The following is a 21,999-nucleotide window of genomic DNA, read 5'->3' on the forward strand; positions in this document are numbered from 1 at the left end:
TGAACCAATATTTTGTTATCAATCTTTTTGTCCTGAACATAGAATGTCTCTGAATAATGAATGATACAATCTTAAATTTGTCCAGTCAAAGCATTGAACTAATGGATTATAATAGACTCTATAGGAAGCCCTCATTCTTAATAAAAGACTAACTCTAAGATTTTTTAAAGCATTAGATAGTTTGTAATTTTAACCCACCAAACATTGACTTCCACAGGTTATCTAATATAAAGACACATGCACACGAATGTTCATAGCAGCACAGTTTACAATAGCAAAGACCTGGAACCAACCCAAATGCCCATCAATGATAGACTGGACAGGGAAAATGTGGCACATATACACCATGGAATATTACGCAGCCATCAAGAACAATGAGTTCACGTCCTTTGCAGGGACATGGATGAACCCAGAAACCATCATTCTCAGCAAACTGACACAAGAACAGAAAATCAAACACCACATGTCTCACTCATAGGCGGGTGTTGAACAATGAGAACACATGGACACAGGGAGGGGAGCACTACACACTGGGGTCTGTTGGGGGGAAATAGGGGAGGGACAGCGGGGGGTGGGAGGTTGGGGAGGGATAGCATGGGGAGAAATGCCACATATAGGTGAAGGGGAGGAAGGCAGCAAATCACACTGCCACGTGTGCACCTATGCAACAATCTTGCATGTTCTTCATATGTACCCCCAAACCTAAAATGCAGTAAAAAAATAAAAAATAAAAACTCACACAGCTTGACAGAGATGAAGAAATTCAGGTCAAGAAGTTTGAATGAAAAATCATCAGCTGGTTTCTAATATAGCTTAGGGTATTATTTACCCAAACTGTATAAAGAGACCATTTGAATTTCTGTAAGATGTTTTTCCTTGAGCCAAGGCCATTTATTTATTTGATGCCCGTTGATTTGTACACTACTCACAATCACAGGCTTAGAAAACTGCAATCTATGTTAGCCGTGTCTTTTAAATGCTTTTTCTTCCTACCCAGGTAGCTAACAGCTAGTGGGGCAGGAAAATGCCACTGCCTCTCTGAGCACTGCATGAGATAAGGGTGCTGCTATGGCTGAGCAAAACCCCTGTGCTGTGTAAAAGAAAAGGAGATCACTATACAGTGGCTTCTGTGGGGAGTTAGGGCTATTCTTAATTGGTGTCCTTAGGGACTTGAGAATTAATTTAGGAAGAAGAAAATGTCTACTCTCCTAGTACAGTCATTTCTTCTCTTTTGTGGAAGCCTGCTTCTCTCATGGTTCTTGTTATTTCTCCACCTTCCTTTCCCTGAAATGTGTCTTCCTGCTGTTCTTCTGTTTCTCTCTTTCAGGGCCTGTGCTGTCTCATTTGTTGGCAGCTAAATAGAATTTATTATGCTCCTATTATCCTGAAGCAATTTAAGTACATGATTGTTGTATATCTCTTATCACAGCCAAAGCTTTCAAAGAAAAAAGGAAATAGGGAAGAGAAATAAGCAAAGTTGACATTTTTCCTGTGTCAGAGTGAAAAACACCTTAAGCCCTGAAATAAAAAAAAAAAGCCTAGGCTTGAAGATCAAGTTATCTATGTTGGCAGAAGTACATCTAAGTATAAAAACAGCTTTGCTGAACAGATTTTTAAATATCTTTTCAGTGCCAGCTCTAGGGAACTTGAACTTCAAATCTGGGATTCTTTGATTGTATCACTCAGTTCCCTTTAATCTGGCTAACTCCTAGTTATTCTTCAGGTTTCATCTTAGATAATTTCTTTTTACCAGTTAAGTGCTTCATAGCAACCCATAGTTTCTTATTTATGTACAGTCATGAAGCATACTCACCTTTTTTTCTAATTACTTATTTTCTTACCCTTCCATCCCATGAGATTTGAGAGTTCTTGAAACCAGGATAGAATTTTATCTACTCAGTGCCTAATACATTGATTAATGTATAGTGAACACAGCACTTGTTGAATGAATGAAAGAGTATGGTAGACACTGTGAGAGCTATAGAGCTACATGAGAAATTCCTTCCTTCCCTTCCTCCCTCCCTCCCTCTTTCCTTCCTTCCTTCCTTCCTTCCTTCCTTCCTTCCTTCCTTCCTCCCTTCCTCTCTCTCTCTCTCTCTCTTTCTCTCTGTCTGTCTATCTTTTGAGGTGGAGGCTCACTCTGTTGTCCAGGATGGAGTGCAGTGGTGTAATCTCAGCTCACTGCAACCTCTGCCTCCCGGGTTGAAGCAATTCTCCTGCCTCAGCCTGACAAGTAGCTGGGATTACAGGTGCACACCACTGCACCCAGCTAATTTTTGTATTTTTAGTAGAGATGGTGTATTACCATGTTGGCCAGGCTGGTCTTGAACTCCTGACCCCAAGTGATCTGCTCGCCTCAGCCTCCCAAAGTGCTGAAATTACAGGTGTGAGCCACCGCCCCCGGCCGAGAAATTTATTTCTTATACTCTTTTGGGAGAAATAATATTAGTAAACATAAAACAATTATAAAGCAATTTTTATCCAAATTTTATTGCCTCTAGTCACTGAAATAGAGACACTGTGTACTTGTGTGTGTTTGGGTGTTTTTCAAGTACAATAAGATTTCAGATACAAGTGATATAATTGTTTCAAATCAAAGAGGAATCTTTATGGAAGAGGTAGAGTTTGAGTTCAAAACTGAAAGGTGGAAAGGACTTAGATGTAGAATATGTTTGGAAACCAAGATCTAACCACATTATGCTATATTTGTTAGGGCTGAAAACTTGAAGGGGAAGATAGAGTTAAGTCAGATTATCAATTGGAAAATACAATGAGGTAGGTAAAGTAGGTGTTTCATAAAAAGGTCATTATGTTGAATTATTACAAATAAAATAGTTTACCACCCTGCAGAGCAAAAGATGTTGTCCAAATTACTGAAAGAAAAGGAATTGCATTTAACAGAGCAACGCTGAGGAAAATTGCATGCAAAGATTAAGACATTGGTTAGACTTGAGAATATTACAATATGAAACTTAGCCTTAGCCTTTAAAAACTTTTAAAAGGCAACTTTGAAACAAGCATTAAATTTCAATAACACTCTAAGGCCTACCCAAAATAAGGCTGTATGCATTTAAAAATTATTTTATTTCTAAGTGATAATTAAATGATAAAATATTTTATTATTGAGCTATTTTCCTTATAAGCTTTTAATCAATCTTAATTATATAGTCTGATAATTAATAATACATTATTTAATATTAAATTTATGCTGTAACAATATAAATTAATTATAGGGCTACAGCTTCACATGTACTGCATTAAAACTGGAGCTGAGAATCTAAAGTTTCTGATGAAGATTCCTACCTCTGAGTAGTATTCATTTGGCTTTGATCTGAATTATGATGCCATTACTTTGAGAATATATCAAATATAGTTGTTTTTAAGAGGTAGCTTTGCAGTTCTCGATGTAATTTAGCTAATGTGAAATATAAAAAAGTAGATGTAAATTGGTGTTACAACTAAAATTTCCTCATGATACTGTCATTCTGAATACAGTTTTATATAATGTCTCTATTTGGTTAGTCCACATTCCTGATGATCTGTTTCAATACATAGAGCTTCCGTTTAAACCTGATATTAGATCACTTCTAAGATTTAAGTGGTTGCAAGAATGGCATAAATTAGGCTACAAGGACACCAGAGCAATTACAATTAACCTAGAAAAACATCCAACATTTGAAGAGTTGTCATGATCAACATAGTCTTGTTTATGAACAATTATCATTAGTGAAAGAAACTGAGCCTTTGTACCCTGAAGTAGAGGAGCAAATAGTAAGTGTTCACTGTGAAAATTTTGGGCGAATGCATCTCCTCTAAAAGTCTGTGTCAGAGGGAACAGAAGCAGTGGTAAACACAGAGGTACCACCATTAAAGATTATCTGGTGTTTCCTGAGTCAATAGAGGACTAATATCACCTCCTGGTTTGAGTGTCTAAATTCTTAGCCTGGGAGTCCTCAGATGAGCTTCACCACAAGTGAACTTCATTTTTGGTCCTTCGTTAAAGAGGTGGGCTAGGTTGAGAGGCACTAAGCCAGATTTGGAAATAGGAAGTGAGAATCTTAGCCAGCATCAGGCAGGCAGGAACCACAGCCCAGCACTGCTAAGATAGCAATATAGCTCTTTCACTATGGACATCTGCTTTGTGAAGAATTTTGAACTTGTTATAGATGTATTTTTATAGGACATTAAACCATAACTCACAGCGTCCCTTTTTGGTATATCTTTAGGTCTAAATATATTGAGGATTGTCATAATTGCTCTACAAAAGTTATTTTCAATTGGCAAGGCAGGATCAAGACATGCTTATATACACTCCATATAATTGAACCAAACGGATAATTGTCCTCATGTGGTTAATGAATAATTTCATACATCTCTCAAACAATTCAACATAAAAACTAGTGGCAAATCCTGAATTTTGTAAAAGTGTATGAACTTCTACAGACTGAACAACTCTCTCTCGTATTTGTTTTTTTCCAAAATATTTTACTTTTGCCTGATCTGCAAATTCTTAAATAATTTTCTTAAGCTTTAGTGATATTTTAGTCATAAGGCACATGATATTAGAGTTTTAGTAGAAGGAACAAAATTGTTGTTTGTAGCCTCTAATTAACTGATAATTATGAACATAATACTGTTTTTAAGTGTTCAGCTCCAAAAATATGGAGAACACCTAATGGCAAAACAATTGAGATGGATACACAGTTCACCATCAGAGCCAGAGAGCTGCAAAATATCTATAAGGGCATTATGCTGAAAAATATCTCTCAGGATGAGAGGCTCGATGTGCTCTTAACTCTTAAACACACTGTAAAGGTATGTTAACTTTCTCTTAGTTTGGGGGTAGAGTTCACTATCAATAAAAAAAAATTAATGAAATACTAAAACAAAGTGTTTTACATTAAGAATTGTTTTGGTATAATTTGGGAAGGATATGGTTTATGCATTAATATTTACCTAAAAGTTCTCAAAATATGTTGTAATACATAATAAATATGTATATATAGCATAATGAATGTAAACATATCTTTATGCAGTGAATGCAAATATATGCAGTATGGTATGAGATTAATACTTAATTACATAAAATAGCAATTATAATCTACACATTTTGACATTTTTCAATGAAAAAAATTATTTTTAGCAGTTTTAAAGCAGCACCATTGTATTTTTATCTTTTTTTCTCATCACTTACTGATTTTCTGTGTTTTTAATCCTACTTTTAATGAAAACAAAGTTGGGGATATCACAGATCAAATTTTCCCAAGAAATAAACTCAGAGATGGGGTTTATTTATGTTCAGGAAGTTTATTGGAGAGTGCTATCAGGATAATTCCTGTGTAGCAGTAGAGAAAGCAGAATCGGGCAGATAGACAAAGGAAATTGTGGTAGAGTCTCAACAATGAGTTCACCCAACGTCATGGGGAATTCTGAAATTGGAAAGGCCATGCAGATTTGTCCCGAATTGAGCCAAGGGGCCAGGACATTTTACTCCCACATTGATCATTTATTGGATGGGCTACCTCCAGAAGGGCATGACTTTGAATGAGATAACTCTCTTTATTAGAGAGCAATTCTCAGAAAGAGCACAATTTGAGAGTTGTCAGCCAACAATCTACCAGGACAGGGAGAACACACATACTGCTGCCTGGATCCACTTTCATGTTGTAGGTTTTAGGAGTAGCTCCTCCAGATTTACATAGGCCCCAAAGCAAGGTTAATAGGAGAAACTGCAGCCCCCAGTGTAGTCATTGGCTTTAAGGCCACAAGAGGTACTCATGGTTTCCTTCTTCTTCTATTTTAGATTTCCTTCTCTCTCAACTAGCACCTTGACTGGTCTAGGCGGCCCACTTTTTGGACTGACTTGCACCTTGAGAGGTCTGAACCACTGGTCCCTCTGGTTCTCTCAGGCTGAGGCTACCAGACTTCCATTTACTGTCAAAATCAGGCAAAAATATGCCAAGAAATGCCTATTATCTGGGTCCCAAACATTTTCTTCCCTGTCCCTATTGGGTAATAACCGCACCACTGCCCTTTGAAGATCAGAGTCAGTTACCTCTATAAGCAAGGAAACACTTGCCTTGCCCGCAGGTCTTTTGGCCTACTGAGCCTAGGCATTAGTTGTAGCTCAGAGTTAATAGGCCTTGCACTGTGTCGCACATTAGAAATAGTTTTCCTCTGGGAATTAAGATCTCTAAACTTGAAGAGTCCAGAGTTACAGGGGCAGGAAGCAAAAATTTCCCAAGTAGTAAGTAGGACCATTTTTACTTTTACCTCCTCTGTTCCCAGGCTAGGGCAGTTTCGGGGGCTTCCACTTGGTCTTCCTCATCATGATAGCTCTTACCCCACAGGTCAAGAAATCAGAAGTATGGAGGCTGTTCTAACTATCAAGTATTCTATTCCAACTGTATATTCAAGGACCAGGGAAATGAATGCTGGGTGGCTCTGTGAACCCAGTAGATCCATTATGAGCTGGACCTGGGCCAGGACTCGATGTATTTTTTGTTCTCACATACCCCAGACTCTTACAGGATCCTGGATCTTTATACTGCCACAGAATTAGTCATTTGATTCAGGATGTCCCTGAGAAGAAACACCTTGGATGAGGCAGTTTTTTTTTCAGCTGATGGTAGCTATCTATCTTGAGGTAAGATGGCTGTCTTCAGCACAGGGAGTTCTCAGAGAGAGGCTCAGTGGAAAGCTGTCAGTTGCCACAACCTGCAGCTGAGAGACTGCTTTAGTGCTGAAGCAGGGCTAATCTGGGCAGCACACTCGAACATTCATTACAATGAATATGTTTTCTATATTCCTAATTAGAGGGGAAAACCCTACCATTGTTAGGACCATTGGTATAGCTCTTGCATTTTGTAGCTCAAATTAAAGGAAACATTAAGCTTATATTATGTAAATAAAGTAAATAAATTAAAATTATGTATACTGATCATAATGTAAGCTCAATATTTAATATAAGCTTATATAATAAGTAGCCAATATAGATAAAAAATATTTGGGTTCTGAATTGTGCTTTTGTGTTCTTAATAAGACACTTGGCAGATGCTCCTTCAGTATGGCATAGAAATACAGGTTGTTTCTGAGTGACAATATGTATTAACTAATTAAAGATTATACATAAGCAGTGGATTAGATAACTGCATGGGCAGTCTGTTTTGGCCATCAATATGATCAAATTGCCAGAATGTGTAGATAGGGAGGGAGGGAGAAGCAGTAGGTCCAGAGGTAGGAAATAAACATGATATTTATTGAGGGCAATAAAAAGACCAGCTTGGCAAAAAGAGAGTGCACACAGGGAATACAATAGAAATCCTGACATAACTAGGACCAGTAATAAAAAGGCCAAAGGATAGACTCATAAAAGGCAAATCATGCATGTCTTAATATGTTTAATATGAAATATTCATATGTAAATTTACTTGAAAATATTTTGATGGAGGATTAAAGTCTTTAAGCGCAACTCAAATTCTGACTCTATTTATGGCTGCACAACCTTAAAATAAGTTAAAATATTTATGAAAATCAGTTTTGTCATTTGTAAAATTAGTTGCTTTGAGCATATATATGTGTGTATATATATCTACATACATGTATAAACATATACATATATAAACCTATAAACTTAAAAAATATATATATGACATATATATATAAATTCAGTGCTTTACAAAGAGGGGGCTCTCAATAAATAATAGGTGGTATTTTGATGACAGTTACTAATACAGACCAGTGAATTTTAAACCTCGGTACACATTAGAATCACCTGGAAAGCCTGAGAGGGAGAGAATGAATAAATATGAGAATAAATTAGTATAATACCTAGGTCCCACTTCAGAGCAGTTAAATTAGCTCCTCAGGTGTGAGGACAATATTAAAATTTTTAAAAATTTCCCTCAGGTCCTTCTAAAGTGCCTTCAGTGTAAAGGACCACTGATGCAGACCCTCATATTAGCCTCACCAACTGTGTAGTACAAAGTACAGAAGAGCATTATTTTAAAATTAATGACTTTATCTTCTGACGCCTTCATTCAAACTGTGTATTTCCTAGTTTTCCCTTGGGCGGTTGGAGGACCTTATAAGTACTTCTGTATTAATCACTTAATTCTTACTTGTGGCTTTTTCAAAACCACACTCACTTCTATTACTTTATAAAAAATATTGTGACCTTTAATAAATATACCTTTTCCCTTCGAATTATAACTCCTCTTGTCATCTCCTAGAAGTAACTACCATACTGACTTTCATGGTAGCCATTTTCTTGATTTTTCTTCATAGTTTTACCACCTCTGTATAAATTTTTAAATAATATGGTTTGGTGTTACTTATTCTTGAATTTTATTTAACAAAATTTTACTATATCTATTGTTTTGTGCCTTGAGTATTTTGCTTAAAATTAATTTGTAAGATTTAAGCTTTGGTTGTATATAGCTATAGCTCATTTATTTCCATATATTAGATAATATTTTATCGTATGAATAAGCCATAATTTATTAATGCAATCAATTTATTTATGGACAGTTAGCTGTTTCTAATTTTCAGCTACTGTGAACAATAGAGATCTATATGCAGATTTCTTTAAAGCACCTAAGAGTAGAATTCCTGGGTCGTAGATTGTGCATGTCTTTAACTGCAGTATGTTGAATAATGCCAATTTTTTTCCAAATTAGTTGTACCACTTTATACTATTAGCAATGTTTCATTTCTTTTGGAATGTAGATTTTGGTTTGTTTGGGTGGTAATTTTGCAAATGAACTTAGTGATTTGTAAAATTTTGTACTATGCGTTTTTGTGTTTTGTATAGGAACATGAATGTAAACTAACTCAGGAAATTCTAGAATTGATTGACAGAGAGGTTGACCTTATGATGAGAGGAGTCAAACATCATAACCTTGAAGGACTCAGAAAAAGAATTGCGACACTCTTTTTTCATTTTATCAAAACACCTCTGTTTAATCCTCAAGTTGCAAAATACCTTAAGGTATTCTACCTTTTTCTCTGTATTCCTTTTTCAAAATCCTAAGATGTGGTATAGCAGATTGAAGTATATTCAAATTTTGCTTTAACACTTTACTTGGAGTTCATGTGGAATACCATTTTACTGGTGGTATCTCCTTGGAATGGTTATTTTGTCTGTTAGTAAACTAAACTTACTCATTTGACGTCTGTGTATTTCCAACCTTGAATTCTTTTCTAATCTCTTAGCCAACTTTCCAACTGAATATTGTATTATGTTGAGTTCATCATGATTTCTCACGCCTCCATGGCTTTGTACATACTGTTGGTTTCCCCTGGAATGCTATTCACTATTTACCCAGCCAATTCCTGTTCATTTTCTGAGACTTAACTCTCATCTCTTCTCCTTCATGAGGCCTCACACGGAGTTAAATTCATCGTTTCTGAGAGTCTACGTTATACCTTGTTTGTGTTCCTTATAACTCTCATCACATAGTTGTAATTATTACTCAACAGATCCATATGGATATCCTGAGAGAACTTCAAATGTAACGTATTTGAATTAAACTATCTCTCCAACTCCAACGTCGTCAGACTTCTGTGGAAATTTTGCTCTCGAAAGCCAAGATAAATGCTTAATTGCCTTCTTACTGTGCAGAGCTTTCTAAAACACTATTAGTAAAACTCTTGGGTTAGAGCATGTTGTCAGAGAATTATAGTGTTTTATTTCGATGATTATTTTCAGTTAAAATTTACTTTAAAAGCTGACTAAGCATCTTTAGCTTTTTTGAAAAAAGAAAACAAAAAACGAAATCTTAATGCTTAGTCAAAACTAGAAGAATAAAAATTGTTCAATTTTTATATGTTTTTAAATTGATTTTTAAAAACCTGATTGTATTGCAAAAAGATTATTAAAGTGTAACAAAAGTCCAGGAGAAAAGGTTCCCATTATGTTATTTCTTATTCAAACCAGTGTTTCATTTGTCCAAGCCACCTTCTTTCTCTGTAGACTTATTCAGTTTATATTTGGAGTAATACAATTGATAGAGTTTTATGTTTTACACTTTTACATAATGTTATCATTTTATTTATTTTAAAATTTACCTTTGGTAAAATTTACTCTTTCTGGCGAGTTCTGAAAAATGTATGGAGTCATGTAACCAACAGCACAGTCAAAATAAGAAATGGTCCTATCACCCCCCAGGATTCCCTCATGCTGCCACTTGGTAGTCAGTCCTTCCCCCAACTTCTTAATCCTTGGCAAACACTGATATGTATTTTACTTTTATAGTTTTATCTATTTCAGAATGTCATATAAATGGAATCATACTATATGTAGTCTTTTGGGACTGACTTCTCTCACTTAGCATATTGCGTTTGAGATTCACTCATGTTTTTGAGTGTGTCATTGGTTTGTTTTTATAACTGAAAAATATTCTAATGATCTGGATACACAAGAGAGTTTTAAAACTCCATTCACAGTTGTATGACATTTGGATTGTTTAGAGTTTTGATCTTTTATGAATAAAGGCATTATAAGCATTAGATATGAGTTTTTGGGTAAATTGATTGTTTTGGGGTAAATTCCTAGAAAGTAGCATGTTGACTCACATGGTAAATGCATGTTTACTTTGAAAAGAGACTACTAAACATTTTTTTCCAAACTGACTGCACCATGTTGCATTTCTACCTGCAGTGTATGAGAAATATATTAATTAAGATAAAGGATTTAAAGTTTTTTCTTGAATCTAGGACAAATCTGTGGATTATCCTGTTCTTGCTTTTTTGGGGGGTATACTCTTTAATATCTCAAACTACAGGATTTAAAAGAAAAGTTACTGGCTTTAAAAAGAAATGACTCATTTACACATTTTTAATATGCATAGTGGGAGAAGAATTTGAAGGAACACCACTACCCCCACAACCACTTTTTGGGAGTAGGCCAGGATGAAGCACCCACTGTACTCTGGAGAATTCTTAGAGTTAAATTCTGTAGCTTAAATGGAGCCCTCTGTCATCATACTCATAATGAGAATGAGTTATCTTACTTCTTGCACAATTTCAGATCGGTAGAGAATATTTTCCATGGCATTATAATAAATGGTCTATTCATCTATAATGGAGAGGTGTGCTAACTCGTTTTCATGAGGTTGACTGATATATTTGCTAAATTATTGCCTAGGAGGCAAGAAAATAAAATAATCATTCAAGATAAACAAAATGTAAATCTCAGAATAAGAAAACCCAGATAAGTTGTCGTTTGGATCTTTGATTATACCCTTAGATCACTCTTCTTTTCTCCGAAATAATTGCTACCTTTTAAATTTACATGTTGTCTTATTTCCCAAAATTATAAGACATGGGACAAAGAAGCTTTCAAAGAATATTACCCTTTGGGAAGATGAAGCATTTAGGAAAAGTAAGGCACAGTAGAAGGGAAGGTTCAGAAACATAACAGTTGTTCAGAACAAAGTAAAACATTGGAAGGGATTATAATGGTAAATATTGTGTGTGTGTGTGTGTTTGTGTGCGCGCGCGTATTTAAGAAAGGAGGTTTAATAGGCAAAAGAAAGAGAAAAAGAAAATAGCTCTCTCTCCTGCAGAGAGCGAGGGGCGCCTGAATGGGTCTTCCCTATAATGGTAAATATTTTAAATCCACATTGAGTAAGAGAAAAAATGTTATAGAACATTGATGCCCATTTTCTTCTTTATAAAAATGTTTTTGAAAGTATTATATATCACATGCAAATGCTGTTGCTGCTTGATCTTTACTTTCATGGAAGCCAGAGGTACTGATGTGTCATAAATTAGGAAAGACTGTCTTATATATGTCTTGACTCAGTTTGTGTTGAAATGATCACCATTCACTCATTCATTCATGATACTTTAGCCCATAATGAAGGACTGGATTGATTATTTTATGGTAGAATTACTTTCTGTCTACTGCTTTAGACGTAGAATTTCAAACTTTGAATATTAATAATTTGAACTAATCTAAATTTATTTTAAAGATAAATGGAATGAGAAGAACAATTGGTTTAGTGAGTTTTTACTTCTATGTGAATCTAGCTATTGCGTTATAGGAATAATGAATGCAATGTAGCACTGAAAAAAATCTAAACTCTTCTTAAAAATAAAAACCTCTTCCTATTTTCAGTCAATTAATTTTCTAAGTGATTTTACCACAAATATCTAAGAATTGATGAATAACAGATTTTCAGTATTTTGGCAGGATGAATAAATACTGCTTGAAATTTAGATTATGTATAGAATAGGAAGTTAATGGAAAAATATAATTTTGTAAATTAGCTAACTGTTCTTTTATCTCATTCTAAGATAAGTTAGCCCTTGGTGCTTCTATTGGTTGGGATCATATTTGACCTGGCCTGGCTTTTAGACATGTTTTTTTTTTTTCACTCTGTAGGTCCCTCAAGACCCATTGAAATTTTATAAGAAAATTTACTTTTGCCACAGTTGCCAGCTTTATTTGCCTTCTACAGCATTTTCTATATCGTCCACCTCACGCCGCATATACCGGTGCCGTAACTGCATTAGCCTTGAGAATGAGGCTCGGAAACGAGAATCATTTTTGAAGTACAAATGTTTACTTCAACAGCTCTACTATACAGAAGCTGATTATGAAGACGATTCTAAAATTGCTTTCTTGATGCAGGTATGGTCAAACAGGGGTGCCAGTTATAGCTAAAGCTTGTCAAGGAGGCTATCTTGCAATCTTATGATATTTGTGTGTGTGTGTGTGTGTGTGTGTGTGTGTGTGATTGTTTAATGACTATTCCACTAGACTGTAAGCTCTGTGAGGGCAGGAGTATGCTTTTTTCCCCCTCTTGCTCACCATTATACCTCTATAACCTAATACAGTACCAAGTTTTATTTAAGGCCCTTAATATTTATTGAATGAATGATTGACTTATACAAAAACTGATGTTGCATATACACATACTAGTGTTTATGAATAACAGTAATAATTAGTGTAAACTGAATGTGACCATAATGGTAAATAACACCAAAAGTGAAAGCTAAGGCTTATAAAAAGTAAAAGAAAAAAAAAAAACCTTAGGGAAGGGCTTTAAGTAGTTACTTGTCTATGTAAATGGTTGGTATGATACCACGCAACTGGAAAGTTTCTGGCCAGAGTTCTTTTGGATGAATCATTGCATTGGATTATTGACTCTATCAGTAATTTGCTTCTCATAAGAACTTCTCCTAGCTCTGTGAGAGGGTAGAGCCTGTGAGAACAGGAACTCTGACCTGAATTCCTAACTTAACCACTACTTTGGTATTCCCTGTATATCTTTTTGGTTATTCCATGACTTCTACTGGGTTGTTTAGGCCAGAGGATAGTCTGTGTCTCTACAAAGTAAAAGCAAATTCCTGACACTGTTTGGACTTACGTAAGGGAGTGAGAAAAGAGAAGGACTTACTTATTGTTAATATGCTACCAACATTAGCAACTTATTAATAAAAGTATGTTATAGAGCACTGTTTATCTCATTAATGATATTTGTGTTCACAGACTGTCAAATAAGGTCAAATTTTCTGCAAATTAAAGTTATTAATTAACTAAATTGTATTTAATACTAAATAGGAAAATAGGCACTACTATGAATAGAAAACTTTATAGAGATTAAAAAAATAGATGCCAAATGTGATGTGCTTTGTTAAATTCTAAATTCTTCTAAATCAGTAGTAAAAATGTATTTTTATGACAAACTGATATAGGCATGCAGGATAATTCTCAATACTCAATTAATACCTATATGGCTTTACACACTTCATTGAGTTAATCAGCACAAAAATCCTATCAAAATAGGCATTATTTCTATTCTGCAGATGAGGAAAGTGAAGCACTGAGAGGTTAACTAACTTGTCCAAATTTATGCTACTAAGTACCAGCACCAGGATTGAAAACTAGGCTGTCTGGTTCCCAGTGTCCATACATATAAACACATGCTGTTCTGCCTCAGAAATAAGAGTTTCCAAAATAATGTTTATCTCTTTACCCGTTTGGATACACTCTGATATTTTCTATTCAATCTCAATCTACTTACTCTAATTTCCATTTGGAAAACTTTGTATCACCCAAGAGGTAGCAACCCACAGTTTGAAAAACACAAATTAAAATGATTACATATTTTGTCCAATAGAATGAGTATGTTATTAATAAATATTCATTCATATGTTTATTTCAGCTTAAATTCTTTTTTTTTTTTTTTTTTTGAGACGGAGTTTCGCTCTTGATACCCAGGCTGGAGCGCAATGGCGCGATCTCGGCTCACCGCAATCTCCGCCTCCTGGGTTCAGGCAATTCTCCTGCCTCAGCCTCCTGAGTAGCTGGGATTACAGGCACGCGCCACCATGCCCAGCTAATTTTTTGTATTAGTAGAGACGGGGTTTCACCATGTTGACCAGGATGGTCTCGATCTCTTGACCTCGTGATCCACCCGCCTCGGCCTCCCAAAGTGTTAAATTCTTATTTGGTACTTTTCTCCAGGAATTGTTGGCATGACAGATACATATTTCCTTGTAAAGAATTTTAGATTTACTATGACTTTAGTATAAGTCATCTACAAATACTACCTCAATATTCCATATTGCATTAGTCAGAGTTCTCCTGAGAAACACAACCAATAGGAAATTTTATACATATATGCTATATATATACATATAAGGAGATTTGTTACAAGGAATTTGCTCACATAATTACGGAGGCTGGTAAGTCTAAAACCAAACAGCTGATGGCCCAGTTCAAGTCTGAAGACCACCAGGCTGCTATAGAACCAGGAGGGGCCAATGTCTCAGTTCAGAGGCCATTAGGTAGGAACATTCTTCCTTACTCGGGGACAAGGTCAAATTTTTCTTCTATTCAGGCTTTCAACTGATTGGATAAAGCCCACTCACATTATGGAAGACAATCTGCTTTACTCAGTCTATTGACTTAAATGTTAATCTCATCCAAAACTACTCTCACATAAGCACCAGAACACTGTTTGACCAAATATCTGGGTATCCTGTGGCCTCATCAAGTTGATGTAAAATCAGTCATTACACATATTGAATGAAAGAATTTTAGGGGAGCATTGTAACCTTTCAGACAAGGATAATCTCCATTAGATTTGATTTAATTTAAATACTGTACCTGTGTAGGGTTTTGGTCTCTTATATTACATTTTACAATGTCTAGGATTAGTAGACAAATATTAGTGTCCAATAGCTTCCCCCTTGTAATGGGTGTAATTTTGATTAATATTTACTTCAGTAATAGTATTTGAGGCATAATTTGAATGTGTAAAGATTCTCATAAAACAGTAAATCTTGTGGACAAGAGCAAAGATTAGCATATATTAAATGTGAAGATGATATGTAAAATGAAAAGGAGAAAGCTAAGATGATATATAAAAAGTAAACATTCTGCTTAGACAGGAGATTTGAGTGTTGTACTAGTTACCTTGTTTATCTGTAGTGCATACAGATACTGCCTAATAGGCAATAGTATTGCTCTATTATTGCAAAAATTTCAAGTACAATGACTACTTGTAGAAAACTCTTAGAGACTGCTAACCACACTTATGTGCACATTTGACATTCACATGCAAATAAACACTTTATTCTCTATGATGCAGTTTCAAAATTATTAGTACAGTTGAGCAACTAAATTAAAACGAAAGTATAAACAAGATACATTTTGAATGTAAGTACAATATATAAAACATTGAATTTTAAAGTTCTGTAAATTTTTCTCATAGCAGCTGTGTACAGAGTATTGTCTTTTTTAGCATTAAGTAAAAGCTAGAATGCATTAGTTGAGCTTAATATATTGAATTACCAGTTTATGAAATACTGTCATAGCTGATGATGACAGGTTCTTTTTGTTTTTTACTTTGGTAAATTATTTAGGTTTTGTCTACTCGCAGAAAAGATTTCTGCTTTCACACTTTTTCACACAAACTTTTGAAAAAATTATTCTTTTTACATGCTTACACTTTGTTGAATTTGTCCCTCTCTGGCAATTCTAAATTCATAATGCAGACCCTATAATAAAAAAGTCATTCCAAGAGTTTTAGCTAATACAGTTTACATTTTTAAAAAAGTTTTAAACAGCTATTTTGACTACCTTTTTATTAAAACAACTAAGTCTTTTAATTAACACTAAGTGAATTACTTATCTTTATTAAATCTCAACTTCCTGTGCTCGCGTCAGCATCCCATATACTAAAATTGGAATGATACAGAGAAGCATGGCCTTGCACAAAGGTGACATGCAAATTCGTAAAGTGTTCCATATAAAAAAAACTCAGCTTCCTCATTTGTAAAATGGCAGTAAAAGATTTTAAAAGGTCCCTACAATGGCCCTGAAATTAAGATGGTACTTACTAATGAATTTTCAAAAATCATTAAATACCATATATTTAATAAGGTAACATTATAGTACCATTAAGATTATATTAAGGTAAAATTAGCGTACTGAAAGAAATATATACTGCTTACTCGAGTTTAAAGATGGGGACAAAACTGTGAGACTGATAATGTAGTTTAGGCAGAATGAACAGAAGTTTAGTGAAAACTAAGGGGTTATATGCCATTGAAACCTAGTGAATAATATTTCACTTCAAAAATATCCTATAATTTAATTATTTCCTCAAGTAATATAATAATCTTATAAAAAACAAATTTTATGGTTAGAAGAAAACCACATTTTTTTTAAACTTGCTTTGACATGCAGCTACAAGATATTCAGTACCTGACAGAGAACATCTGGGCGTCCCAGTCAGTCCTCAGTGCCTGGGACAATCTCAGTGATCTGGTCATGGTCAGATGGAATAAATCCCTGGAGTGGTCCCCCTGGAACTGTATTCTTCTTACCAAAGATGAAGCAGCTGCTCATCTCAAGCTAACACGTATTGAAGAGGTAAGAAAGTTGAACTTTATTTGGGAAGCTAATCATTGGGATTATTAGAGATAGCTTGACAGCCTTCTAGTATATTCCATGCTTAAGTACTTCCATCAGATTAAGAAACAGAATTTATGGATTAACAGCAAAAAAAAAAAAAGGACGCTATATATGGCACAAATTAAATTAAAGGTATATATATATGTGTATATATATATATGAGATTTGAACATATCACAAGTCCTAAATATGATACCAATCTCTCCTAATAGCAAGTTTAAGCACATTCCACAGTAAATTCCATGAAGACAAAGATTTTGTTCAGCTTATTTGTACCTGTATCTCTAATACCTATAATAATGCCTGTCACAGAATGGAGTTAGTATTTGTTGAGTGAATAAATGAGCATTACCACCAGATAGGTATTATGGAACCCATAATCTTTCTTTCTTTGATTAATTATCACGAGTCTGCTTAAAAACACCCAATTCCCAAATTTTGTTCATAATTTTGTGGTCTAAATGGCAATCATACTGATGGGGTATAGTTCTGATGCTTCATTTTTCGTTTGCTTCCAACTTGCTGGGAGTGGAGCAAGCACTATAAACATTAAATGCCATTTACTGTAATTTTAGTAACTTAAAAGATGCAATCTGAAAAACATTTTGATAAGTAAATTGAGGGGCTCCTGATGAGTTCCTAGAGAGCTCCATTTACACTAAGCCCAGGATCCCAAGAGTTAATACTGATTCTCTATATTCTTTAATTCCACACAAGATATCAGGGAAAGCAAAGTAAAGAAATGACAAAATACAATAGTTATTTAACATAGTGTGATTTACAGTGCAATCAAGTTAGAACTCAGAATTCAGAAACCAACCCAGAACCGCACAGCCTCATGGAAAATGAACAACTTTCTCCTGAATGTTGACTGGATAAACAATGAAATGAAGGCAGAAATAAAGACGTTCTTCGAAACCAACGAGAATGAAGACACCACATACCAGAATCTCTGGGACACATTTAAAGCAGTCTCTAGAGGAAAATATATAGCAATAAGTGCCCACATGAGAAGAAAGGAGAGATCTAAAATTGACACCCTATCGTCAAAATTGAAAGAGCTAGAGGAGCAAGATCAAAAAAACTCAAAACCTAGCAGAAGACAAGAAATAACTAAGATCAAAGCAGAATTGAAGGAGATAGAGACACGAAAAACCCTTCAAATAATCAATAAATCCAGGAGCTGGTTTTTTGAAAAGATCAACAAAATAGACAGACCACTAGCCAGACTAATAAAAAAGAAAAGAGAGAATAATCAAATAGATGCAATAAAAAATGACAAAGGGGATATCACCACAGATTCCACAGAAATTCAAACCATCATCAGAGATTATTACAAACAACTCTATGCACATAAATTAGAAAACCTGGAGGAAATGGATAAATTCCTGGACAGCTGCCTCCTGCCAAGCCTAAACCAGGAAGAAGTCGAAACCCTGAATAGACCAATAACAAGGTCTGAAGTCGAGGCAGCAATTAAGAGCCTACCACCCAAAAAAAGCCCAGGTCCAGATGGGTTCACAGCCGAATTCTACCAGACATACAAAGAGGAACTGATACCATTCATACTGAAACTATTCCAAATAATCCAAAAAGAGGGAATCCTTCCCAAATCATTTTATGAGACCAACATCATCCTAATACCAAAACCTGGCAGAGACTCAACAAGAAAAGAAAACTACAGGCCAATATCCATGATGAACATAGATGCAAAAATCTTCAATAAAATACTGGCAAGCCGATTACAACAGCACATCAAAAAGCTTATCCACCATGATCAAGTAGGATTCATCCCGGGGATGCAAGGCTGGTTCAATATACGCAAGTCTATAAATGTAATTCACCACATAAACAGAACCAAAGACAAAAACCACATGATTATCTCAATTGATGCAGAGAAGGCCTTCGACAAAATTCAACAGCCCTTTATGCTAAAAACCCTCAATAAACTAGGTATCGATGGAACGTATCTCAAAATAATAAAAGCTATTTATGACAAACCGACAGCCAATATCATACTGAACGGGCAAAAACTGGAAGCATTCCCTTTGAAATCTGGCACTAGACAAGGATGCCCTCTCTCAACACTCCTATTCAATATAGTACTGGAAGTTCTAGCCAGAGCAATCAGGCAAGAAAAAGAAATAAAGGGTATTCAATTAGGAAAGGAGGATGTCAAATTGTCTCTATTTGCAGACGACATGATTGTATATCTAGAAGACCCCCTCATCTCAGCCCAAAAGCTCCTGAAACTGATAAGCAACTTCAGCAAAGTCTCAGGATACAAAATCAATGTGCAAAAATCACAAGCATTCCTATACACCAATAACAGACTTAAAGAGAGCCAAATCAAGAACGAACTGCCATTCACAATTGCTACAAAGAGAATAAAATACCTAGGAATACAACTAACAAGAAATGTAAAGGACCTCTTCAAGGAGAACTACAAATCACTGCTCAACGAAATAAGAGAGGACACAAACAGATGGAGAAACATTCCATGTTCATGGTTAGGAAGAATTAATATCGTGAAAATGGCCATACTGCCCAAAGTAATATACAGATTCAATGCTATCCCCATCAAGCTACCAATGACCTTCTTCACAGAACTGGAAAAAACCACCTTAAACTTCATATGGAACCAAAAGAGAGCCCGCATAGCCAAGTCAATTCTAAGCAAAAAGAACAAAGCAGGAGGCATCACACTACCAGACATCAAACTCTACTACAAGGCTACAGTAATCAAAACAGCATGGTACTGGTACCAAAACAGAGATATAGACCAATGGAACAGAACAGAGGCGTCGGAGGCAACACAACATATCTACAACCACCTGATCTTTGACAAACCTGATAAAAACAAGCAATGGGGAAAGGATTCCCTGTTCAATAAGTGGTGTTGGGAAAACTGGCTAGCCATATGCAGAAAGCAGAAACTGGACCCCTTCCTGACACCTTACACTGAAATTGACTCCAGATGGATTAAAGACTTAAACATAAGACCTAACACCATAAAAACACTAGAAGGAAACCTAGGCAAAACCATTCAGGACATAGGCGTAGGCAAGGACTTCATGACCAAAACACCAAAAGCATTGGCAACAAAAGCCAAAATAGACAAATGGGACCTAATCAAACTCCACAGCTTCTGCACAGCAAAAGAAACAGTCAATAGAGTGAATCGGCAACCAACAGAATGGGAAAAAATTTTTGCAGCCTACCCATCTGACAAAGGGCTGATATCCAGAATTTACAACGAGCTAAAAAAGATTTACAAGAAAAAAACAAACAAGCCCATTCAAAAGTGGGCGAAGGACATGAACAGATACTTTACAAAAGAAGACATACATGAGGCCAACAAGCATATGAAAAAATGCTCATCATCACTGGCCATTAGAGAAATGCAAATCAAAACTACATTGAGATACCATCTCACGCCAGTTAGAATGGCAATCATTAAAAAATCTGGAGACAACAGATGCTGGAGAGGATGTGGAGAAATAGGAACACTTTTACACTGTTGGTGGGAGTGTAAATTAGTTCAACCATTGTGGAAAACAGTGTGGCGATTCCTCAAGGACCTAGAAATAGAAATTCCATTTGACCCAGCAATCCCATTACTGGGCATATATCCAAAGGATTATAAATCGTTCTACTATAAGGACACATGCACACGAATGTTCATAGCAGCACAGTTTACAATAGCAAAGACCTGGAACCAACCCAAATGCCCATCGATGATAGACTGGACAGGAAAAATGTGGCACATATACACCATGGAATATTATGCAGCCATTAAAAACGAGGAGTTCGCGTCCTTTGTAGGGACATGGATGAACCTGGAAACCATCATTCTCAGCAAACTGACACAAGAACACAAAATCAAACACCACATGTTCTCACTCATAGGCGGGTGTTGAACAAGGAGAACACATGGACACAGGGAGGGGAGCACTATACATGGGGGTCTGTTGTGGGGGAGTGGGGGGGACAGCGGGGGGGGTGGGGAATTGGGGAGGGATAGCATGGGGAGAAATGCCAGATATGGGTGAAGGGGAGGAAGGCAGCAAATCACACTGCCACGTATGCACCTAAGCATCAACCTTGCATGTTTTTCACATGTACCCCAAAACCTAAAATGCAATAAAAAAAAAAAAAAAAAAAAAACATAGTGTGATTCCCTGTTGGTTTTTTTTTTTCAATGGAACAAGGGATGATGTATAAAGATAAGAAAGTAGGTAAATTTTTAGTTTTTAAATTTTGTTTTAATAAATGAGGCCAAGAAAAATTTCGCCCTAGGGATTGAAAGAAAAGGTAGCAATAAGTTGAAGCTGTATTAAATGTGATATTTAGTAAACTAAGCTGCCTCATAAATATTTAATCACAGGAAGCATAGCCAATACTAGCAATATCATTTCATCTAGGACCCATGATGAGATTGAAGTTCATTCCCAAAGCTGATATTCAATTAATCCACACAATTCCCTTTGTGCATTTAATCAAATTACTGCAGTATCAAATTAAATGTTCTCTTCAGATGCATTTCTAATTCCAGAATGCCAGTCTTATCGAATTTCTGTAAAGAGAGCCAAGGTTTGCAACCAGACAAACTGGAAGAACATTTGCCTTTTTTATGGTTTTGGGCTGATACAATTTTTTAACTATTAATTTTCAGCCTAGTTAAAGATTAGTTTATATCTTGCAGAAAGATGGAGCATTTTCAGAATTTTCTCTGTGGTCTTCCTCCCCAAAACCCATCCCTTCAGTCTAATAATGAAGAAAACATAGGATAAACCCAGATTGAGAAACATTCAGGAAAATTTGGGTGTGGGGTATATGGGACCTTTCTGTAATATTCTTAGAACTATTTGTATACCTAAAGAATTTGTGGACATAGTTTGAAACCACCACATGGTTATTTCAAGAGAATGGACCTATTTCAAAATAGGTCCAAAATAGGGGAAAAAAAGGTCTCCTGATGTTCACCCATCCCTGTCTCCACATTGCAATGGTAATTACTATTTCTTATGTATATAATAATCTATTGAAATCCTTCTGGAAGTTTT

At 35.5% G+C, this 21,999-nt stretch overlaps 1 protein-coding gene and 1 pseudogene across 7 annotated transcripts in view; both read left to right on the forward strand.

The window, feature by feature from the left end:
- Positions 1-21,999, forward strand: part of IQUB (IQ motif and ubiquitin domain containing) — a 72,580-nt gene that overhangs the window by 43,286 nt on the left and 7,295 nt on the right. For 5 of the 7 annotated variants that reach the window (XM_012474100.3, XM_012474101.3, XM_012474102.3 and 2 more), the window contains 4 exons: positions 4,645-4,815; positions 8,813-8,989; positions 12,389-12,637; positions 16,706-16,891. In XM_012474100.3, coding sequence (XP_012329523.2) covers positions 4,645-4,815; positions 8,813-8,989; positions 12,389-12,637; positions 16,706-16,891 — 783 coding nt within the window. The remainder of the gene's footprint in view (positions 1-4,644; positions 4,816-8,812; positions 8,990-12,388; positions 12,638-16,705; positions 16,892-21,999) is intronic. The other 2 variants (XM_012474103.3, XM_012474105.3) reach the window with 2 other exon arrangements.
- LOC135274325 (U6 spliceosomal RNA) lies at positions 16,171-16,271 on the forward strand (annotated as a pseudogene).

The sequence above is a fragment of the Aotus nancymaae genome, unplaced genomic scaffold, assembly GCF_030222135.1.
Source record: "Aotus nancymaae isolate 86718 unplaced genomic scaffold, 86718_ANA_hifiasm-v0.15.2.pri h1tg000002l, whole genome shotgun sequence".
NCBI lineage: Eukaryota > Metazoa > Chordata > Mammalia > Primates > Aotidae > Aotus > Aotus nancymaae.